The sequence below is a fragment of the Pongo abelii genome, chromosome 7, assembly GCF_028885655.2.
Source record: "Pongo abelii isolate AG06213 chromosome 7, NHGRI_mPonAbe1-v2.0_pri, whole genome shotgun sequence".
In the NCBI taxonomy this organism is placed as follows: Eukaryota; Metazoa; Chordata; class Mammalia; order Primates; family Hominidae; genus Pongo; species Pongo abelii.
In genome coordinates this window covers 40216008-40236500 of record NC_071992.2, presented here as the reverse complement: position 1 = coordinate 40236500, position 20493 = coordinate 40216008, and the positions used below count along the sequence as shown (strand labels likewise).

Here is a 20493-nt window from a genome sequence, read left to right as displayed (position 1 = left end):
ACAGAAATCTGATAAAATAAGCCAATACATTTTTGTTTTTCAAAACATTTATTTTCCTCTAAAATATATTAGTAAGATTGGTAAGTCCTTATAGAGAATGTTGACCTAGATTGAATGAGCAGTGCTTTTGAGGTGAAAAGGTTAATGATTATGTAATTATAAACACAAAATGTTGAATGTACAGTATTTGCTCTTATTTTTAAAGGAGCTTATCACTGTATGCCTGTTAGAACAGCTAAAATAATAAATAGTGGCAATACCAGATGCAGGCAGGACGTGGAGAAAGTGGATCTCATGAACTGCTGGTGGGAGCATACGACGGTACAGCAACTCTGGACAGTAGTTTGACAGTTTCCTTAATAAGGAAACATACACTCACCATATGGTGCAGCAGATGCACTCCTGGCCATTTACCCAGGAAAATAAAATCTTATGTCCACACAAAAACTTTCACCAGAATGTTCATAGCAGCTTTATTTGTAAAGCCAAAATCTGGAAACAATCCAAATATTCTTCCATGGGTGAATGGCTAAACAAATGGCAGAAACACTACTCAGAGATTTAAAAAGAACAACCTGTTGATATACTCAGCACCTTGGGTAGATCTCAAGAGACTCTGCCTGATTTTTTTCTTCAAAGCCAATCTCAAAAGGTTCTGTACTATATCATTCCATTATAAAACATTCCTTTTTTTGTTTTTTTGGTTTTTTGAGACAGAGTCTTGCCTTGCTTTGTCACCCAGGCTGGAGTGCAGTGGCGCGATCTCGGCCCTCTGCAGCCTCTGCCTCCTGGGTTTCAGTGATTCTCCAGCCTCAGCCTCCTGAGTAGCTGGGATTACAGGCATGTGCCACCACGCCTGACCAATTTTTGTATTCTTAGTAGAGACAGTGTTTCACCATGTTGGCCACGCTGGTCTTGGACTCCTGACCTCAGGTGATCCGCCCGCCTCGGCCTCCCAAAGTGCTGGGATTACAGGCATGAGTCACGGCGACCAGCCAAAACATTCTTGAAATGACAAAATTCTAGAGATGGAGAGCAGATGAGTGACTGCCGGGGGTTAGGATGAGATGAGTGGAGGAAGGATGGAGGAAGGGTGTGATTATAAAGGAGTGAGTTATCACAAGGAATCTCTGTGGTGAGGCACCAGCTCTGTATCTTGATTGCAGTGGTGATGACATGATCCTACACCTGCTAAAACCGCATAGAATTATGTACACACACAAATGCATGCATGTAAAATTGGTAAAATCTGAATAAAGTCTGGATTATACCAATGTCGGTTTTCTGGTTTTGATATTGTACTGTAGTTATGTCAGATGTTACCACTGGGGGAAACTGAGTGAATGTTCCCAAGATTTCCCATGTACGATTTGTGCCACTTCCTCTGAATGTCAGTAATTGCTTCAAAAGAAGCTTAAAAACAAAAACAGAGCACACTTGTTTCAGATTCAGATCTCTTCCAGGTCTCACCCCAAAACGTGCATAGCCACCAACTAGTAAAAGTCTGTTATAATATAGCTTCAAAGGCTAGAGTTAGCTTTATCCCGACATCCCAGCGATGTACCACATGTTGTCACTTGGACTATAAAATAGTATTGTCAGCAAGAAAAGGCAAGCAGATTGTCACCTTCTGAGGCACTTATACCAGAAAAATAATGCCACCTGAATGCCTATGAATAAATAACCATTTCTTTCTAGGGTTGAAGTTATATTTTCAGGGTTCTCTTTAATTATTTTGGGTTATACATGTGTCATTAAGCAATGCTTTATATAATACACTGATTTTAAGTTACATATTGCACATTTATCTCCAGGGTGAATTTGTAAATGAATACGTCGGTGAATTAATTGATGAAGAAGAATGCAGATTGCGAATCAAGCGAGCCCACGAGAACAGTGTAACTAATTTTTATATGTTAACTGTTACCAAGGTAAAATTGCTTTTTTTTTTTTGTAAGAAAAAAGGATTTGTTTTTGTTTTTGTTTCATAGTCTTAATTTGAACTCAGTTTCTTTTAATTTGATTTTTCTTCAGGCAGAGCATAATGATTTGCAGTAGCTAGTGTGCTGCCTACTATAATGTGCCAATTATACCAGAGTAAAAAATGAATGATACTGAAGCTTTGCACGTCATGTAAGACAGCACTGTGAGTGAAAATAAAACCAGGAGCAGGGTTAGCATATCTGGATTTTAGTCTGAGCTCTTTGTCAAAAAAGTCCTGGGCCTCAGTTTCTTTATTACTGAAGGAGAGAATCAACTCTGTGATTCTAAGTTACAAACCACCGTTATTAAAGTTCTACTGCAGCCAAAACTCCAAATTGTTCTGTATATTAAAACTTTTTGGCAGGGCACGGTGGCTCACGCCTGTAATCCCAATACTTTGGGAGGCTGAGGAGGGCAGATCACATGAGCCCAGGAGTTTGAGACCAGCGTGTGCAACATAGGAAGACCCTGTTTCTACAAAAAATAAAAATAAAGTTAGCCAGGTGTGGTGGCATGTGCCTGTGGTCCCAGCTCCTCAGGAGGCTGAGGCAGGAGGATCACTTGAGCCCAGGAGGTCAAGGCTGTAGTGAACTGTGATCACACCACTGCATTCCTGCTTGGGCAACAGAGCAAGACCCTGTCTCAAAAAAAAAAAAAAGAAGAAAATAATGAGTGCTGTCATAAGAAAAATGACAGTAAAGCTGCTAGTTTAATCTCTGCAGTTGTAAGACCTATTTGATACATAGTACATCTATTATCTCAGTTAATTTTTTTGTCAGTTCTCTGATTTACAGAGGACAAGAAGCTGATGTCCAGCTATGATAAGTGATTTGTTGACTATTTTGTTACACTTTTAAGAACCAAGACTAGTACCCATGTTTTCTGTGTTCTAGGCTATCATATCTCTAAAACTGAGATTCAGAATATCATTAAGAAATGGGGCTTAAAAGTATTTTAACTGATATGTCATTGTTTGAAAGTTTTACAACTTTCATAAACATATTTCATAAACATCAGTTAAAATGCCATTCTTTATGATTGCTGGGATCTGGCTCCTTCAACCCTATCCTCCCTGCCAGTGGCCCCTTCAGCCATCATGACAGCACTTGAGAGGCTCAGTTCTGTGGAGCTTATCCAGATTATTAGAGTTCAAATTCAGGAAACCTGAATATTCAGCTTTTTAATGTATTGTGAACTTTACATAAAAACAGAGCAAATAGATAAGCACTGGAGAATATATCCTACACAGTAGTCCTCCCATCAGACAGATCTCCAAGTTTTGTTTCTCATTTTTCTTTCTTCTTTCTGACCTAAGCTCTCATGTATCCCCTCCTATACTAGTTTTGCTTCCTGCTTGGAGCAGAAAAGGAGGGCTGACAGCAAAACAACAGAGCAGTTATCAGAACTTCGAGATCTCTAATCAGAAAATACCATTCCTAAACCTCTGGCCCACTAATCTTCTAAATAGCATTATTCCATGGTCTATTTGTTTCTAGAAGCAAACTTAAAAAGCAACTAAATCCCACTTTATCCTAATTACTTTACTTTGACTTGAAGGTCATCAAATAAAGGAGAGAACTTAGTAAATTACCCAGGCAGCCTCACATTTCCTGATTTGTCAGTTGTCAAACACCAGTTGGTAGCAAAATGTTGCTGCCTGTGATCCTTGACTGAGTTGGATGTTTCTGGGAGAGACTTAATTTGTGTAAAAGGTACCTTTCTTTTCTTTCTGAAGGACCGTATAATTGATGCCGGCCCAAAAGGAAATTATTCTCGCTTCATGAACCACAGTTGTAATCCCAACTGTGAAACACAAAAGTGGACAGTGAATGGAGATGTTCGAGTGGGACTATTTGCTCTCTGTGATATTCCTGCAGGTAAAAAAGTGACTCGTTCCCCATGCTTTCCTCCCTAGGAAGAAAGAATATCCCATAGAGCCAGGACATGGTTCTTCAAGACTTGATGCCCAAGAACTTATTCAAATAAGAGGAAGGTTATATTTAGAAAACGTATTCAAATAAAAGGAAGGTTATATTTAGAATTGAGTGTTAGCTGCCAGTGAGAGGTAAAAATCTATAACCTCAAAAGGGAATTTAGTGAGAACTTTTATGTAAGAGCAGGTCTGACAGGATTCTGTGTCCACAGTCCTGCTGAATGAATTCTCCAAGTTAGCTGCTGTCTGTACAGTGTAACCAGATGTTTTAGCTGTTGTTTTCTTTTTAAAACATATTAACAGTAATGAGCTTGTGTTAACAGCAGCTGGTTCCTTAGTTGCTGGGATCTTTTGTTGTTGTTTTCACTTTGAAAGATCATTCTGTTTCAAATTAGACATAAAAGCCTCTGAAGCCAGAGCTATTTTCATTTTTCCTTACATATCCAGCATCTGAACAATAAAACTTGGTTTCTCCTTTGTTTAGTTTGTAGAAAAATAGGTGAGAAGAGAAATGCTATAGCTAAAACAGATTTAAACTGTGTTTCTAGAACTCATTGTGGATTGTTTAAGCCCAGCTAGAAGAAAGCTTAGGAGGCCCTAGTTTGAGTCACTGGATCTTTGGTGTATGCAGTAAACCTTCATTTTGGATCTTTATTTGATCATAATATAAGGCAGTAATTACTGGAAATAGTATTGTTACAATTCCATGGTCATATTGTTCATTTAGAAACTAGTGTGAGTTAGCTATAGAAAAGAAGGCTGAACTGGAACCTATTCTCCTGAGCATAGATTGCAAATTCTTAGACCCTGTCACTTTGGTTTCAGCCACTGCTGTGAAAAGGACATGACTTCTTTGAGGATGTGTAGTTTTGCTGTCATTGTTCCTGGGTGGGGATGTTTTTCTCCTTTTCTTTTTTTACCATCACTGTTATCAATGAGGTAGAACACTGCCAAGGGAAACGCCTTCATGCCAGAATGATGTCTCTTTTTTTCATTAGGGGAGTGTGCCTGTGAGAGCATTTCTCTTCCCCATGACTCGAGTTTGAATAATTATTTCTCTTGTGTTTCAGGGATGGAGTTAACATTTAATTATAACCTAGATTGTCTGGGCAACGGCAGAACGGAGTGCCACTGTGGGGCAGATAACTGCAGTGGTTTTCTAGGAGTGCGGCCAAAGGTCAGTCTTGCAGGGGAGCGCCCCCAGTCAACAGGTGATAAGGAGTAGGGCTGTTAAGAAGTCTGGCCAGGTGTGGTGGCTCATGCCTGTAATCCCAGCACTTTGGGAAGCCAAGGCGGGCGGATCACGAGATCAGGAGATCGAGACCATCCTGGCTAATACCATCCCGTCTCTACTAAAAATGCAAAAAATTAGCTGGGCATGGTGGCGGGCGCCTGTAGTCCCAGCTACTTGGGAGGCTGAGGCAGGAGAATGGCGTGAACCCGGGATGCGGAGCTTGCAGTGAGCCAAGATCGCACCACTGCACTCCAGCCTGGGTGACAGAGCGAGACTCCATCTCAAAAAAGAAGAAGTCTGTTTGTGTTGTGTTTGTGACCATCTCAGGAACCTGCTGGCAGTTGGGCACCTGGATTAGTTTGTGAGTCATCAGCTGGGCTTATCGAACATTTAGACTGTGACTTTCCGAGGAAGCTTGTTTCACTAAGGTCTGTTAGGTTCTGAGAATGTATTTCATTTCAGATTGAATATGAAATTAGCAAAAAGCTAATTTAAAACTTTTTAAAAACCCACAAAATACTAAAGGCCACTGAATTATACACTTTAAAATGGTGAATTATGTGGTATGTGAATTATATCTCAATGAAAAAAATTAACAGGTTGTCTAAAAGTTGCTTGGATTTACCACTATCCTTGCAATTAAAAATAAAAAGCACCTGGCTGGGCGCGGTGGCTCAAGCCTGTAATCCCAGCACTTTGGGAGGCCGAGGCTGGTGGATCACAAGGTCAGGAGTTTTAAGACCAGCCTGACCAACATGGTGAAACCCCATCTCTACTAAAAATACAAAAATTAGCTGGGCGTGGTGGCGCACACCTGTAATCTCAGCTACTCAGGAAGCTGAGGCAGAAGAATCGCTTGAAACTGGGAGGCAGAGGTTGCAGTGAGCCAAGGTCGCGCCATTGCACTTCAGCATGGGCGACAGAGCGAGACTCCATCTCGAAAAACTAAATAAATAAAAATAATAAAAAGCACCCTATTCAAAAGTCAATGAAGGCCAGGCGCAGTGGCTCATGCCTGTAATCCTGGCTCTTTGGGAGGCCAAGGCAGGTGGATTGCCTGAGCTCAGGAGTTCAAGACCAGCCTGGGCAACACAGTGAAACCCCATCTCTACTAAAATACAAAACATTAGCCATGTGTGGCAGCACGCGCCTGTAGTCCCAGCTACTCGGGAGGCTGAGGCAGGAGAATTGCTTGAACCCAAGAGGCGGAGGTTGCAGTGAGATGAGATCGCCCCACTGCATTCCAGCCTGGTGACAGAGTGCGACTCAGTCTCCAAAAAAAGTCAATGAAAGGCTGAGGCAGGAGGATCACTTGAGCCCAGAAGTTTGAGACCAGCCTGGGCAATATAGCAAGACCTTGTCTCTACAAAATAAATTACAAAAATTAGCCAGGCATGATGGCATGCACATGTAGTCCCAGCTACTTGGGAGGCTGAGACAAGAGGATTGCTTGAGCCCAGGAGGTCGAGGCTGCAGTAAGCCAAGATTGCACCACTGCACTTCAGCCTGGACAACAGAGCGAGAACCCCATCTCAAAAATAAAATAATTTTTAAGTCAGTGAAAACAAAACTTTATTTTTCTTATAGTATTTGTTGCAGCATAAGGCCTCCTGATGTTTTTAGGTAATTGTACAACAGATGAATTTAAATGAATGCAAGGTTGTAGGGTTTTCCTGTGTCCAGCTTCATGCACTGTCTGTGATGTTTGAAACTATGATCCTTTCTTTCCTGCCAGTCGGCATGTGCGTCAACAACTGAAGAGAAGGCAAAAAATGCTAAGTTAAAACAGAAGAGACGAAAGATCAAAACAGAACCAAAGCAGATGCATGAAGATTACTGTTTTCAATGTGGAGATGGTGGAGAGCTGGTCATGTGTGACAAAAAAGACTGTCCCAAAGCATACCACCTCCTATGCCTTAACCTGACTCAGCCACCATATGGTAAGCTGGACCTTCAGGACCCTTTCCCTAATTTGTGTCTTTACCAACTATGTGTAACTCACAATATATTCCATGCCTTGGGATAGGAAATGTTGGATAGAACAAACAATAGCAAAAAATTACGCTGGCAAAAATCTTTCCCCTTACACATTTGGGATACCTTGTGGTTCATCAAGGATAGGTTTCTTGTATACTGTTCCCATAGGTGGGTAGTTGGTACCTATGGCGTTGGGTTTTGGCCAGTAGCTCACATCCATCCTAAATAGTACACCCAGATCTGTGTTTGGTTGAAATTTGGAGTTGTATTCAATTGAATTCCATCTCCAATGAGAGAAGAAGGAACCTGGGTTTTTCATGGGTAATCAAGACAGGCACTAACTTGGGCACTTCTCCTTCTTCCTCCCCTTCTCCCCGAATTAGGAAAGTGGGAGTGTCCGTGGCATCAGTGCGATGAGTGCAGCAGCACAGCTGTTTCCTTCTGTGAATTCTGTCCACATTCATTTTGTAAAGATCATGAAAAGGGGGCCCTGGTTCCCTCTGCACTGGAAGGCCGCCTCTGCTGCTCGGAACATGACCCCATGGCTCCTGTGTCACCAGAATACTGGAGCAAGATAAAATGTAAATGGGAATCACAAGATCATGGAGAAGAAGTAAAAGAATAAATGTGTGGTGTCCCCTCCTTTCTATTTAAGTGAAAAAAGCAAATAGATCATGCATTTAAAAAGAAGAGACTGCTACAGTGCATACAGCCTTTGCCATCGGAACTGCCTTATTAAAGCAAAAATGGGAAACCAGTTCATGCAGGCAGAAGCAGTTGGTGGTGTCTGGTTTTTGTTTTGTTTGGTTGGTTTGGGGATTCTTTTGTGGAGGGTTAAATTCCCTTGGTCTTTTCTTGCCTTTTATTGTGCTTCAATGCCATTGCAGCTTGAAAAAGAAATGTTTTTGCTGTTCAAGTAAGAACAAAGAGAAAAGAAAGTTTTGTTAATCAGATAAATTTAAAGTCTAAGATGTGTTCCTTGGTTGTATAAAGCAAAAGTAGCCATCATTCCTTTATTTATTTTCATTTTTAGGAATTTCAAGAAGTGTAGTTCAATAGTCTAATCAAGTGTGTGTGTGTTTTAAGTAGGAATCTGAGAAAGCCCTCTAGGAAAGGGTATGATAAGCTTTATATACCTCTTTACTGAGCAGTAGGTAGGCTCACTTCTCTTTCCCTTCAAAATGCTTTTCATAAGCTTAGAGAAGGGCTCTATGGAAGTATTAAATCTGGCCTCTTGAAAACAATGCCTTGGTGGATTTTACCTCTGTGGTCTTAAACAAGGTGGGCTTTGTACTATGGTAACTTTACCTAGAAAGGTATATGGTGTGTTTCCTTGTGGAAGGAAAAAAAGGAATGGATATGCTCACTGATTTTCGAAACGTTTTCCATTGACATGGATGGTTTGGGTTTTGGATGAAGTGCGTTTCTGTGGATATGAAGCATAGTTGAAATTGTCACTCCTATTTTCCTGACACTGATAAAGGCAGCTAAAGGGGGATGAAGGCACAAACCAAAATTTGGATCATGTAAGCACCATTTTCTGTCCAATTTTATTGTAGACCCTGGTCTCAATTGGAGAGAATTACAGGCATTTTATTTTTTGTCTCTGTTTTCCTCTCCTACTCAAACATTTCTTTTGTCATCTGACCATTCAGTCATGTTTCCTGGTAAAACCACACAAGTGAGTCTGAATTGTATTTGAATAGATCTTTTTGGTTGAGTTCCTAATTTGGGGGGTGAAAGTAGTAGGGGCATCCCCAAGTTACATGTAAAGAATTTCTATTATTATCCAGTACTTAAGATTGCTCCCATTGAGTAAGGGGAAGAACTTCTACTTTTACAGGGTGCATAAGAGCCACACAAACACACTTCATCTTAGGAAGCACTTGGAGAAAACTCCCAAGAAAGTCAGTGTTAGCAAAAATGGTTGACGGTGAAGAAAGTCAGTGTTAGCAAAAATGGTTGACGGTGACGCTTGACTCTTATAGACGCGAGTATACCAAGATGTCTGCTCACCAAACTCACTTGCTTTTAATGCTTAGGAATATGTATATTCCAGTATTCCTTGTATGAAAATAATTAGTAATGTCAGACATTGTTGTAACACTGTACTAAGTAGAAGTCTAGGGTTAGCTTGAATGAATGTTAACTTTCTCTGTGAATTTTGACTGCTTACAATTGCTGGTACCTGGTAGCATTTATTTTCCCTCAAGTACCTAGTAACCTTATGAAGGTAGGGAGGGTAGATGCTCTACCACATTCCTTCAGCTGTATTGAGTGTTGCATTTGCTTATCAATTTAGAGCTCTTCTATGGAAAGAGGGTGAAAATCTGTTTTGTGCCTCTTTTTTTTGTATGTAAATGTGCAATTATACTGGATTTTCTCTTGTAAAAAACAACACTACAGTTCTTTTACTGAAGCTCCTAAACTGCCATTTGCCTGACTCCAGCAATTAATTCTGCGGTGACTCATTGGGCTTCCAGTACTTCTGTTGATTAGACACGGTCCCAAAAGAAAGAGCAAAATGGAAAATGCGATCCATGTCACCAAATATAATTGCTACAAGTAACATGAAATACAGCTCACCAAAACACTAAACTTTGCTCTTGAGCAATTATATAGTTTAATGTCCTTTTAAAAAATAAGAAAAGCTAGGTTTTATCATACTAAAATTTTATTTTGTATATGATGTTTGGTTTTTTAAACTTAATAACATAAGGATTTCCTTTAATATTCCAAATACAGTTCTTGTTGAAACAGTATCCAACATGAAATCTTATCTCCTTGCTTTTAGACTTAGTGCTATTTACTATCTAAAGACTTTTATATGGTAAGCCAGGGTACATCCTATATACTACAGATACCTTAGGTTTCAGTATTTTTATGCAGCTTCTTCATTGTGTCACATTTTGTTTTCATATCTGTAACAGAGCTCTGCTGAAATTAAAAAAAAATTATGATTAATAGGATTGTTTCAACATTTCAGAAATCAGAGTAGAAAACAAAATAGCTGCCGGGTGCAGTGGCTCACACCTGTAATCCCAGGACTTTGGGAGGCGGATGTGGGCAGATCAGGAGGTCAGGAGTTTGAGACCAGCCTGACCAACATGGTGAAACCCCGTCTCTGCTAAAAATACAAAAAGTAGCCGGGCATGGTGGCACGTGCCTGTAGTCCCAGTTTCTCAGGAGACAGAGGTTGCAGTGAGCCAAGATCACACCACTGCACTCCAGCCTGGGCGACAGAGCGAGACTCCATCTCAAAAAAAAAAGGTAACCATAGTTCTGAAATCTTTGGCCATGAATGTTCTTTAATGGTCTAAAAAGCGGTTTTAGTCATGCCGGTGCCAAGGAGCTCTCCTCACACCTCCATAGCGTCAATGTTGACCTATTTTATATATTTTTAAGTTGCAGATTATAGATGCAGAAAGAGAAAATTGTCTTTTATGTGTGCATGAGTATACATGCACTGTGCCTGTGATACACCAATGAAATATTCCAAAAGACATTGCTCACTCATAGTCTGAAGTTGGTATTTGTTAACTTTTAAATCTATATGTGGTCAGAGTGTAAGTGGCTGGTTTTTATTCTTGTCCAACAATGAAATAACTTAAAGCAGCATGGGCTAATGGTGGTATTTTTTTTAACCACATGTTAATTTGTTGAAGGAAGAAGTGAACATAAGATTTTTGATAATCAGCCTAAAGCTTCAGAAACTGGATCAGTAAGAGCTAAAGATGAAATCCTGGGAAACCTTCCCAGGCACTGTGCAGGGGAGGGAGGGGCTGGACTGCCACTGCTGCGAGGGAAGAATCGGAAGAGCTGCCTGTGGCTGGCTGAGAAGGGCAAGGTGGATGGCCCTTCATTCCTGGAAGGCTGAAGCAGCCAGAGGCAGTGATTCACCTCTTTAATGTCTAATCAGGGAGAGATACAGGAGTGAGGTGGGTTTTATTTTCATTTTTGTTTTAACAAGCTCCCACTCTATCTTAATTCTCAAAAATGATCTGGCCTCATCTATAGAACTGGCTGAGTTTGGGAATCATTTAAAATTTGGAATTTTCTGTACAAGTCAAGAACATATCTGAAAGCTAAAAAAGTAATGGAGGCAGGGGGACTGCTCCCAGCTCCCTTCTGCCATTTACACAAAATATTTGAAAACATGTCTGTAAATAACGTTGTAGAACTGAGATATTGAGTATCTAATCATGTAAAGGACCCTCAGATGGGACAGGCTGTTGGACAACTTTCCTGGTTCATGAAATGGAATTTCCTTTTTGAGTAGTTTCTTGCATGGTGTATTCCAATAGGTCAAACCCAGACCTACAGTTTGCAAACAGGCCATCTGTAGAGAATACAATCTCTGGACTGCCCAGGACTTGTTGCTTGTCTTTCATGTCATTTTAAATACAAAGCTCTTCCTTTAGCATTCACCTTAAAGTCAAGGTGTTGGCTGCTACATGCCATGTCCTCTTAATAAGATAAGAAAACAGTGGCTATGGAGCCCTCACGGCTGGGAAGCTGACATTCTATGTACTCCACATGAGAAAAAGGACATTGGAAAGTTGCTTTATTTCTGGGCAGCGTAGACTAAAGTTACTTTTCACAAGGCTGATGCATCCAGCCACCCCCAGTTGTCCAAGTTGGTGCAGACATGAACTGATGAATGGAAACACTTTCCTTTGGCCTAGGGCCACCTAGAATTGGTCTCTGGTTATATGTAAAACAAAAAGTAGAACTTGCTTCCATTTTCAGATGGACTAGGGAATACTATAATTAGACAGCTTTGCAATGAATTAACAAATACTGAAAAGTTGGAAATGTGTATATACTGAAATCTCACCAACTTTTACCTGGGGTGGGGTACCAGGAGAAAGGGGGTTATAATAGGGTAAGGGGGGGGGGATAATGTTTACCACAGGTACGAAGTAGTCACTTTAACATTGAGACCTCTGCCTCATTGAATTCAGGTTTTTTAAGTACTTGAAACTCTTCAGATTCTCCTTATTTTACAGTTTCTTTTTACATTTATGAAGTAGAAAGCATTGTTTTGTAAACTGTTTTGAAAATAAATAGCCTAGTCTCTTATCCTCTTTAGCGTGGATTAAAGGTGAAGTTCTGCAAATGGGAGAGTGTTCACAGTAGATAGCTCAGACTGAACACATTTGAGGAAGAGACTCCTGCATGAGATACCAGCATTTTTACAAATACTTTTTATGTACGTTCTTTATTTTGTCATTTTGTCAACCTTCTCCCCAAGCACATCTTCTTTCCTTTTACTATGTCTATGTAGGGAAAAAAATAAACAAAAAATTGCACTTATGTTACACTCCCAAAATGTGGGTAATCCGTGTCTTTCAAAAAACATTTCTGTTTTTTGTTTTGTTTTGGTCAGTCCATTGCACAAGTGACAAGTTTGGGTGCTTGTGGCACGTATGTATGAAGGGGGAGGGGGATGAGAATTGCCTGTCCTTCACTAGGCTGTAAAAGTAATTTACATGTAAGTAAAAAGGGAAAATAGAATAGATGCCAAAGTCATTTATTCAGTCCTTAGTTTTCTTATGTGGCATTACCGCATCTGCTAGTTAGCGAGAAAGCACCCTCAGCTTTTACTGCTCCCCTCCCTGCCTGCCAACACACTTGATGTGTGCAAACAGCCCTCAAGTATCTGTCAGATTACCTATATAAGGTATTGATAAGGTATTCTTGTCAGTTTAGAAATGGACTGGATAAAACTTACTTTGTTGTTATTATTTTATCTCATTTGTCCTGTTACATGCCCTATGTTAAGAAAATTATATTGCCACTAATAACCAAGATGCTAAATGAGTATTACAACTGGCTAATACCATTTTTTATATACAAGGGTATGTGTATATTTGGAATTGATATGAGAAATTCATTTGTACCCATTTGAGTGATATTGCACAACAAACACAGATATCTACAGACTCCGTTTTCATTTTCTCGTGTTCTTTATGATAATGATCTTTGTAGATTGGCTATTTCTGTACTTTATCTGTAATAAACTTTGTAGATCCTGTGAACCGTTACTTTGCCTAAATCACTTGAGACTTGAGTCTTTAATAACAAAGCATCAATATTCATTAAAGTCAATCTCTTTTGAGTTTCTGTGACTTGGCTAGAAGCTCTTGACACTAAGGGATTAGTGTTAATTTTCCCTGGGGGTGTTCCACTAGGGCATTACTGTATAATGACTTGATGTTGCCACATAGACTTCAAGATATATAATATTTTGAGGATTTTGTTGATTGGCCTATGTTTTATTGCATAGTGTGAAACGTGTAAAGCTTGGTTAACCTGTATATAGATAGCTTATTGTTGACTAGTTATAGTGTATTTAGGGTTGCCTGTAATATTTAAGCTTCTTTACTGATGTGTGTGCTGGTAGGAACATAATTTTTGTACATTATATTTACTGAGATGTTGCCTTTTTTATTTTACAAATACTTTGGAATTCCAATGTGTTTTTTGCTTCCGTGAGGATTAATTTGGAAAGGTTTTTAATGACATTCCACTGATTTCATATTTTGCTTGAGATTGACTTCAATAAATTGTCCTGTATGTTCCAAATTAAATATGTGGGCTTGTTCTTTGCCAATAATTTTTTGCTACAACACTGTGGCCAGGAGGCCATCCTGGGTGGGAGGACTAAATGACACAATCCAGCCAACCTCAGGCAGTGTAGCTTCCTGCAGAATGCGGCTGTGTTGCTAAGGAAGGAGGATCTGAGAGCGGGCTGTTCGGTTTTCCATTTAGAGGCGAGGTCCCAGGAGAAGGCCGCTCCCCGCGGTGGTGTGGTTGGGCCGTGGAGAGGAGCTGCTGATGGACCGCACGCCGACCTACTCGGCTGGAACTGGGCCGCTGGCTCCCTGCTGAACGCACCAGAGGGCAGCTCCGTTGGCTTTGCGTCCCCTTTGCCAGACGATGCCCTCGGCACAGCCGCCAAGCCGGCTTCCTGGGGAGCCGCCGCAGCGCGGGCGACTGGGAGAGGGGGCGGTGCGCAGTTCCCGACCCGGCCCTCCCCGCGGAGGCGGCCACGTCAGCGCAGCGTCGCTCGGGGCTCGCGGCCGGATGGGGAAGGCGGCGGCCGCGGCGGTGGCCTTTGGGGCCGAAGTGGGGGTGCGGCTCGCGCTGTTCGCGGCCTTCCTGTAAGAAAGATCCACGGCCGGGCCCGGGCGGCCCCGCTTCCCAGGCAGGCGGGCGGCAGGGGGCGGCGGGCCGGGCAGTGGGGAAGCAGGGAGGAAGCCAGGCGACCTGCTCTGCGCTTCTTTGTTCCCCTCTAGGGTGACGGAGCTGCTCCCCCCGTTCCAGAGACTCATCCAGCCGGAGGAGATGTGGCTCTACCGGAACCCCTACGTGGAGGCGGAGTATTTCCCCACCAAGCCGATGTTTGTGCGTGGAGAAAGATCGTCCCTTCTCCCTCCCCGTGACCGGGCTTCCCGCGGGCACCTGTGCGTTTTCCGCCCCGAGACGGCCTTTGTAGGGACCCACTGCCCACTCCGCTGCTGTGCGCTGGATTCCGCCTCCTAGGGCTCTAGTGTTTAAGATCCTGATTGAGAGAGGAGGGTGTCCGAGCCTCTTTGGGCTGAGACGTTTTCCCGGGCGCTCTGTGCCTCAGCCTGAGGTACCGGGGCCCGAGCGCATGGGCGCTGCTGTTCACTGGTGGCGCTTCCTGGCGCCCGGTTACGCGCACTCAGAGACCTTATGTTAGCGCTAGTGAGTCCTGCTGTGTCACGTCCCTCTTTCCTGTAGGAGCACGAGTGTGGCTTTTTTTTTGGATTGTTTTTAACCTCTGACATTCTGATTCAGGCTATTGCATTTCTCTCTCCACTGTCTCTGATCTTCCTGGCCAAATTTCTCAAGAAGGCAGACACAAGAGACAGCAGACAAGCCTGCCTGGGTGAGCGCTAGCCCTTTCTGGCCGGTTTCTTCGTGCTGGGAACCTAGGAAGTCGTTGTGGGATTCAGCCACGGTGAGCCTGTGTGGAGGCCACTGAGTTCTGCATTCCTAAAGGAACTCTATCCCTGCGGGAGAGGAAAATAGCACTGCAGGGACTTGGTTAGGCAGGCTACACCGCAGACAGCCCTGTGCCTAAATGCACTGGGTTATTTGTACCTCAGAAATGTCTTTGGCCTAGTACAAAAGTTCTCGGCTACAAAAGAGTGATCACTGAGGACCCTAATTATTTTTGTGCCCAGGCCTGGTTGGATTCTATCCATCTCAGAAACAGCACGGCTGTTCTCATAATGAGGCCATGATCATACCTTTCCTCCTAGACAGATCCTTTTAACTAATGGCTTTGCTTTGCAGCTGCCAGCCTTGCCCTGGCTCTGAATGGCGTCTTTACCAACACAATAAAACTGATCGTAGGGAGGTAAGTGACAACCGCTAACCACCCCAGCATCTGCCTCAGCCCTTACCCACCAGAACAGAGAGGTTAATGGTGTCCACCACACGTCTTTCTCATTCTTTTTCCCTTTATCTTCACTCTGATTTTTCTTTTCTCATTCAACGCTTACTCCCTTCCCCATACCTCAGTCCTCCAGGTGACACCTGGGCTCTTTTCTGCCTGAACAGCATTTCCCACCAAAGGCCACAGCAGAGTCGGTCAGTGTCCTCTTAAGCACCTCCTGAAGCTGCAGTGTCATTTGCTGTTTGCCCTAAAAAGTAATCATGTGCTGGAGTGGGGGATTTTCCCCTAATTTAAATGCTGACCTTGGAAGTAAGGCTTTTCTCTTAGTGTGGTGACTATACTAATCCAGTTACCTTATTTTGCCTGGGGCACTATTTGACCAATAGTTAACAGGATTATTAATGTCTGCTACAACTGAAAAATAATTTCTGGAGTTAATGATTTACGTTCCAACCATGCTTCTTTCTTCCAGGCCACGCCCAGATTTCTTCTACCGCTGCTTCCCTGATGGGCTAGCCCATTCTGACTTGATGTGTACAGGGGATAAGGACGTGGTGAATGAGGGCCGAAAGAGCTTCCCCAGTGGACATTCTTCCTGTATGAATATCATATGGACTCTACCCTATGCTTGTTTTCACATCATTGAATTTAACCTAGAAAGCTAGCAGGGATGGGAAAATCTGACTACTCTTGTTTCTAGAATTTGGAAAATCCCTTCTTTAGTAACTCCACAGTTTAACAAGTCTGAGCCTTGACTATTTGGGTAAATATTACAGAACAGAAAGGTGGTTTACCTTCATGAGATTTGCACATTTAATTGTTATATTATTTGCCTAGATCCTGCAATCTTGTACTAGCAATAAAAATACCTTTAACGAAGAGTTTCTATGGGTCAGGTACTTTGAAGCATTTTCATTTCTTACCTAATTATAGCTCATAATAATCCAGTAAGGTGGGGACTACTATATTTATGAGTCCCATTTATAGATGAGGAAACTTAAAGCATCAACAAGTTAATTCATATAGCTAGTATTCCGAAAACTATACTCAGATAAAACATTAACTTTGTTTGGGGCACTAAGTCCTTCATTTTTCTGTTTCCCCTTCCTTCACAATGATTTACACTAGAAGTATACACAAAAAAGGATTAAAACATCCTCATGGCCGGGTGTGGTGGCTCATACCTGTAATCTCAGTAACTGGGAGGCCAAGGCATGCAGGTCACTTGAGGCCAGGAGTTCGAGACCAGGCTAGCCAACATGGTGAAATCCCATCTCTACTAAAAATAAAAAAATTAGCTGGGCATGGTGGCACACACATGTAGTCCCAGCTACTTGGGAGGCTAAGGCAGGAGAATCACTTGAACCCGGGTGGTGGAGGTTGCAGTGAGCCGAGCTGGTGCCACTGCACTCCAGCCTGGGCGACAGAGCAAGACTCTGTCTCAAAAAATAAATAAAAACATACTCATGCTTCCTAGCCTCCTATGTGGGGATGAATGAGGTAGCTTCCTTTAAAAGACACACCACTTAAAAGTTTTTCTTGTTCCAGTTGCATTTGCTGGTCTGGCCTTTGCGTCCTTCTACTTGGCAGGGAAGTTACACTGCTTCACACCACAAGGCCGTGGGAAATCTTGGAGGTTCTGTGCCTTTCTGTCACCTCTACTTTTTGCAGCTGTGATTGCACTGTCCCGCACATGTGACTACAAGCATCACTGGCAAGGTAAGCAAAGTACTCAGGCCATGGAAGCTTGCATATTTCACTCATTTTATTCCTAGCACTTAGCACAGAGGAGATGCTTACTAAATATCTGCTGAATGAACAAATTAATGAGTATGGATGGTCTGGGTTCTATACTAAGAATATACATTTAAAATTATAGAAAGATAAGACAAAAAGAGTTTACCAAAGATAAACATCCTAATTTTTCCATTATTTGAAGCATTGTAAGTTCAAGTTAAACTATCTACAGGAAATTTAAAACCTCAAAGTTCAACTTACTCTCTTAAAAATCAGGTTCATTGTCATAGAACTTTTGTTCAAAAACATAAGTAAAATTCAAGAAAACATAAAATTATAATTAAACTAAACAAATTTAAGCTGAATGCTATAGTAAGTAAAATATCCAAATTATAGAACACCTGGCTTGGTGCGGTGGCTCACACCTGTAATTCCAGCACTTTGGGAGGCTGAGGCAGGCGGAACACCTGAAGTCAGGAATTTGAGACCAGCCTGGCCAACATATTGAAACCCCGTCTCTACTAAAAATACAAAAATTGAGGCCAGGCGCAGTGGCTCATGCCTGTAATCCCAGCACTTTGGGAGGGTGAGGTAGGTGGATCACCTGAGGTCAGGAGTTGAAGACCAGCCTGACCAACAGAGTGAAACGCTATCTCTAAAAATACAAAATCAGCTGGGCATGGTGGCACATGCCTTTAATCCCAGCTACTTGGGAGGCTGAAGCAGGAGAATGGCTTGAACCTGACACAATTCCAAAAAAAATGGTGGAAGTATTGCCCACAGGTCCTCAGGAACCCTATTTTAAATTTTTAAATAAACTAGTTTTTTGCAAAGAGAAGCAACTTTTTTTTTTTTTTTTTTTTGAGACAGAGTCTAGCTCTGCGCCCAGGCTGGAGTGCAGTGGCACAATCTCGGCTCACTGCAACCTCCACCTCCTGGGTTCAAGCGATTCTCCTGCCTCGGCCTCCTGAGTATCTGGGATTACAGGCACATGCCACCACGCCCGGCTAATTTTTGTATTTTTAGTAGAGACGGGGTTTCACTTGTTGGTCAGGCTGGTCTCAATCTCCTGACCTCAGGATCTGCCTGCCTGGTCCTCCCAAAGTGCTGGGATTACAGGCATGAGTCACCACGCCCGGCAAGAAGCAACTCTTAAAATACTTTATTCCTTCCTCTAGGACACTTTAAATGGTGAAAATGGGCAGATGAATAGCAATAAATTGACCTTTGTTACTCTTCTGAGTTAGAAAAATTCTAATTTAGTACACTCTGAACAAAGTTTATTATACTTAAGATGTGTTTTGATTTGGTGTTCAGAGAGCAACCTGACAATGATAATCCTGTAACTATGATAAAATTGAGAATAAAAAGATTTTATTTAGAAACCATAAATCTGGAATTGAGGTTATTTTAGCCCCACAGTAGAGTATCCTGGAGGGCCAGGTCCTCTATGCTATGTGTATGTAATAGGATTTAGGAGCCTAATATTAAGAGAAGACCTTGTTTCCACTCTCTTCAGATGTACTAGTTGGATCCATGATTGGAATGACATTTGCCTATGTCTGCTATCGGCAGTATTATCCTCCTCTGACTGATGCAGAATGCCATAAACCATTTCAAGACAAACTTGCACTTTCCACTGCACAGAAGCCTGGGAATTCTTATTGTTTTGATATTTAAAAATTGAATCTGGCCGGGCGTGGTGGCTCATGCCTGTAATCCCAACATTTTGGGAGGTCAAGGAGGGTGGATCACCTGAGGTCAGGACCAGCCTGGCCAACATGGTGAACTCTGTCTCTACTAAAAATACAAAAATTAGCCAGGAGTTGTGTGCCGTAATCCCAGCTACTCGGGAGGCTGAGGTGGGAGAATTGCTTGAACCTGGGAGGTGGAAGTTCCAGTGAGCCGAGATCGCACCACTGTACTCCAGCCTAGGCAACAGAGTGAGACCCCGTCTCAAAAAAAAAAAAAAAATTGAATCTACCTCAATGGAGAACAGGTGAACTAGCCCTCCTAACCGGACCATGCACAAGACAAGAAATTCTGGCCTTTTATTTCCCCTTCCAAGGTGCAAGTGAGGACATAAGCCACACTGTATTCTGCCTCCAAATGATTACACACTTTTGCCCCTGCTCACATGGATCTATCTTGAGGAGTTATGGTTCTTTTCCACTACTGTATGCCACATGTTCTAGTAAAAGAATCTTTCAAAGGTGTCCAACACCTTATGAATCTGGTCTATCAGATTGATATCTGAAGATCTACAGTGTTTTTACATTTAATTTAAATGCCATTCTGAGAAGGATCTTGTCACAAAGAAGCCTTTACATAGCCCCACCTTGTCTCAGAAGCTAGAGTTAATTATCAAAACTTAATTTCCATTTCATATAGCTCAAAATCTTAAAATCTAGGGCATGGCCAACTAAATTACTTTGATTCTGTTTACCTTCTCTGATGACAATTCCATCAAGCCTTAAATAGGAAAATGTCGAATCTGGGGTAATTTATCACTTTTGTGCACATCTTATCTGAGTCCAGCCATCTGGTACTGCTGTGCATTTTGAACACCGTGGGCATAAACAATTTGTTGAATTACTAAGTGAACACAATAATAAAGAAGAAAATGGTCAGGAGTGTGGTTTCAGCACTACTAACAGATGACTGTTTCTACCTCATTTGACCATAACTGTGCTTGTGAGTTTCTTTCCTTCCATTCATGACTGGAGATCTGCTCAAATGCACCAACACTGCCAAGCGAATACGGCAGAAAAGAAAAATGACAGGTATCGTCATCTGAAGGACAGATGAATCTTTTTCTGCCCCTTTTTCACAATGGAATATAAGGAACAATTATAGGATGTCATCAGAACTGATGCCATAGGACCTACAGCTCCCTTTCTCTTTATTGTGATTATACTTTAAATATGACGTTGTCTTTTATATCTTCCTATATTTTCAATGTATCTTTTTCCTTCAGTAAACCTGATATTCAAATAAAATGGTAAATGTGTGCTTTTTTAAATATTTAAAGTACATTAAGGGGCTGGAACTTTAGTAAGGCAAAACATTGAATTCCCCATCCGCCCTAAGTGATTCAACTGCTGTTATCTATAGTACTGGCTAATATTTATAAGTACCAAAGGAAAGTCTCTTGTAATTGCCATGCTTTAAATTCTGAACTTAAATTCTGCCTATGAC

The 20493-nt window shown here is 41.8% G+C and overlaps 3 protein-coding genes across 16 annotated transcripts in view; 2 read left to right on the top strand and 1 right to left on the bottom strand.

Moving 5' to 3' along the window:
- NSD3 (nuclear receptor binding SET domain protein 3) overlaps positions 1-13720 on the top strand; it is a 112366-nt gene extending 98646 nt beyond the window's left edge. For 4 of the 7 annotated variants that reach the window (XM_024251003.3, XM_024251001.3, XM_054561439.2 and 1 more), the window contains 5 exons: positions 1815-1931; positions 3719-3860; positions 4987-5093; positions 6886-7090; positions 7511-13720. In XM_024251003.3, the coding sequence (XP_024106771.2) occupies positions 1815-1931; positions 3719-3860; positions 4987-5093; positions 6886-7090; positions 7511-7752 (813 nt within the window). In that variant the 3' untranslated portion in view covers positions 7753-13720. The remainder of the gene's footprint in view (positions 1-1814; positions 1932-3718; positions 3861-4986; positions 5094-6885; positions 7091-7510) is intronic. The other 3 variants (XM_063726408.1, XM_024251002.3, XM_054561441.2) reach the window with 1 other exon arrangement.
- DDHD2 (DDHD domain containing 2) overlaps positions 9784-20493 on the bottom strand; it is a 42267-nt gene continuing 31557 nt past the window's right edge. Inside the window, exon 18 of one of the 2 annotated variants that reach the window (XM_054561443.2) lies at positions 9784-10064. The gene's annotated coding sequence lies outside the window, so the exon portion shown is untranslated. The remainder of the gene's footprint in view (positions 10065-20493) is intronic. The other variant, XM_054561445.2, reaches the window with a different exon arrangement.
- On the top strand, positions 13720-20294 carry PLPP5 (phospholipid phosphatase 5). 7 transcript variants are annotated; one of them, XM_054561453.2, is made up of 7 exons: positions 13720-14293; positions 14429-14537; positions 15012-15045; positions 15456-15519; positions 16031-16155; positions 17107-17277; positions 18815-20294. In XM_054561453.2, exons 1-7 carry the CDS (start codon positions 14070-14072, stop codon positions 18973-18975), a joined length of 888 nt encoding a protein of 295 aa, XP_054417428.1. In that variant the 5' UTR covers positions 13720-14069; the 3' UTR covers positions 18976-20294. The 7 variants fall into 7 exon arrangements, with proteins under 7 accessions (XP_054417428.1, XP_009241997.2, XP_002819058.2 ...); XM_009243722.4 differs by having other exon boundaries at positions 15009-15045; XM_002819012.5 differs by having other exon boundaries at positions 14955-15045.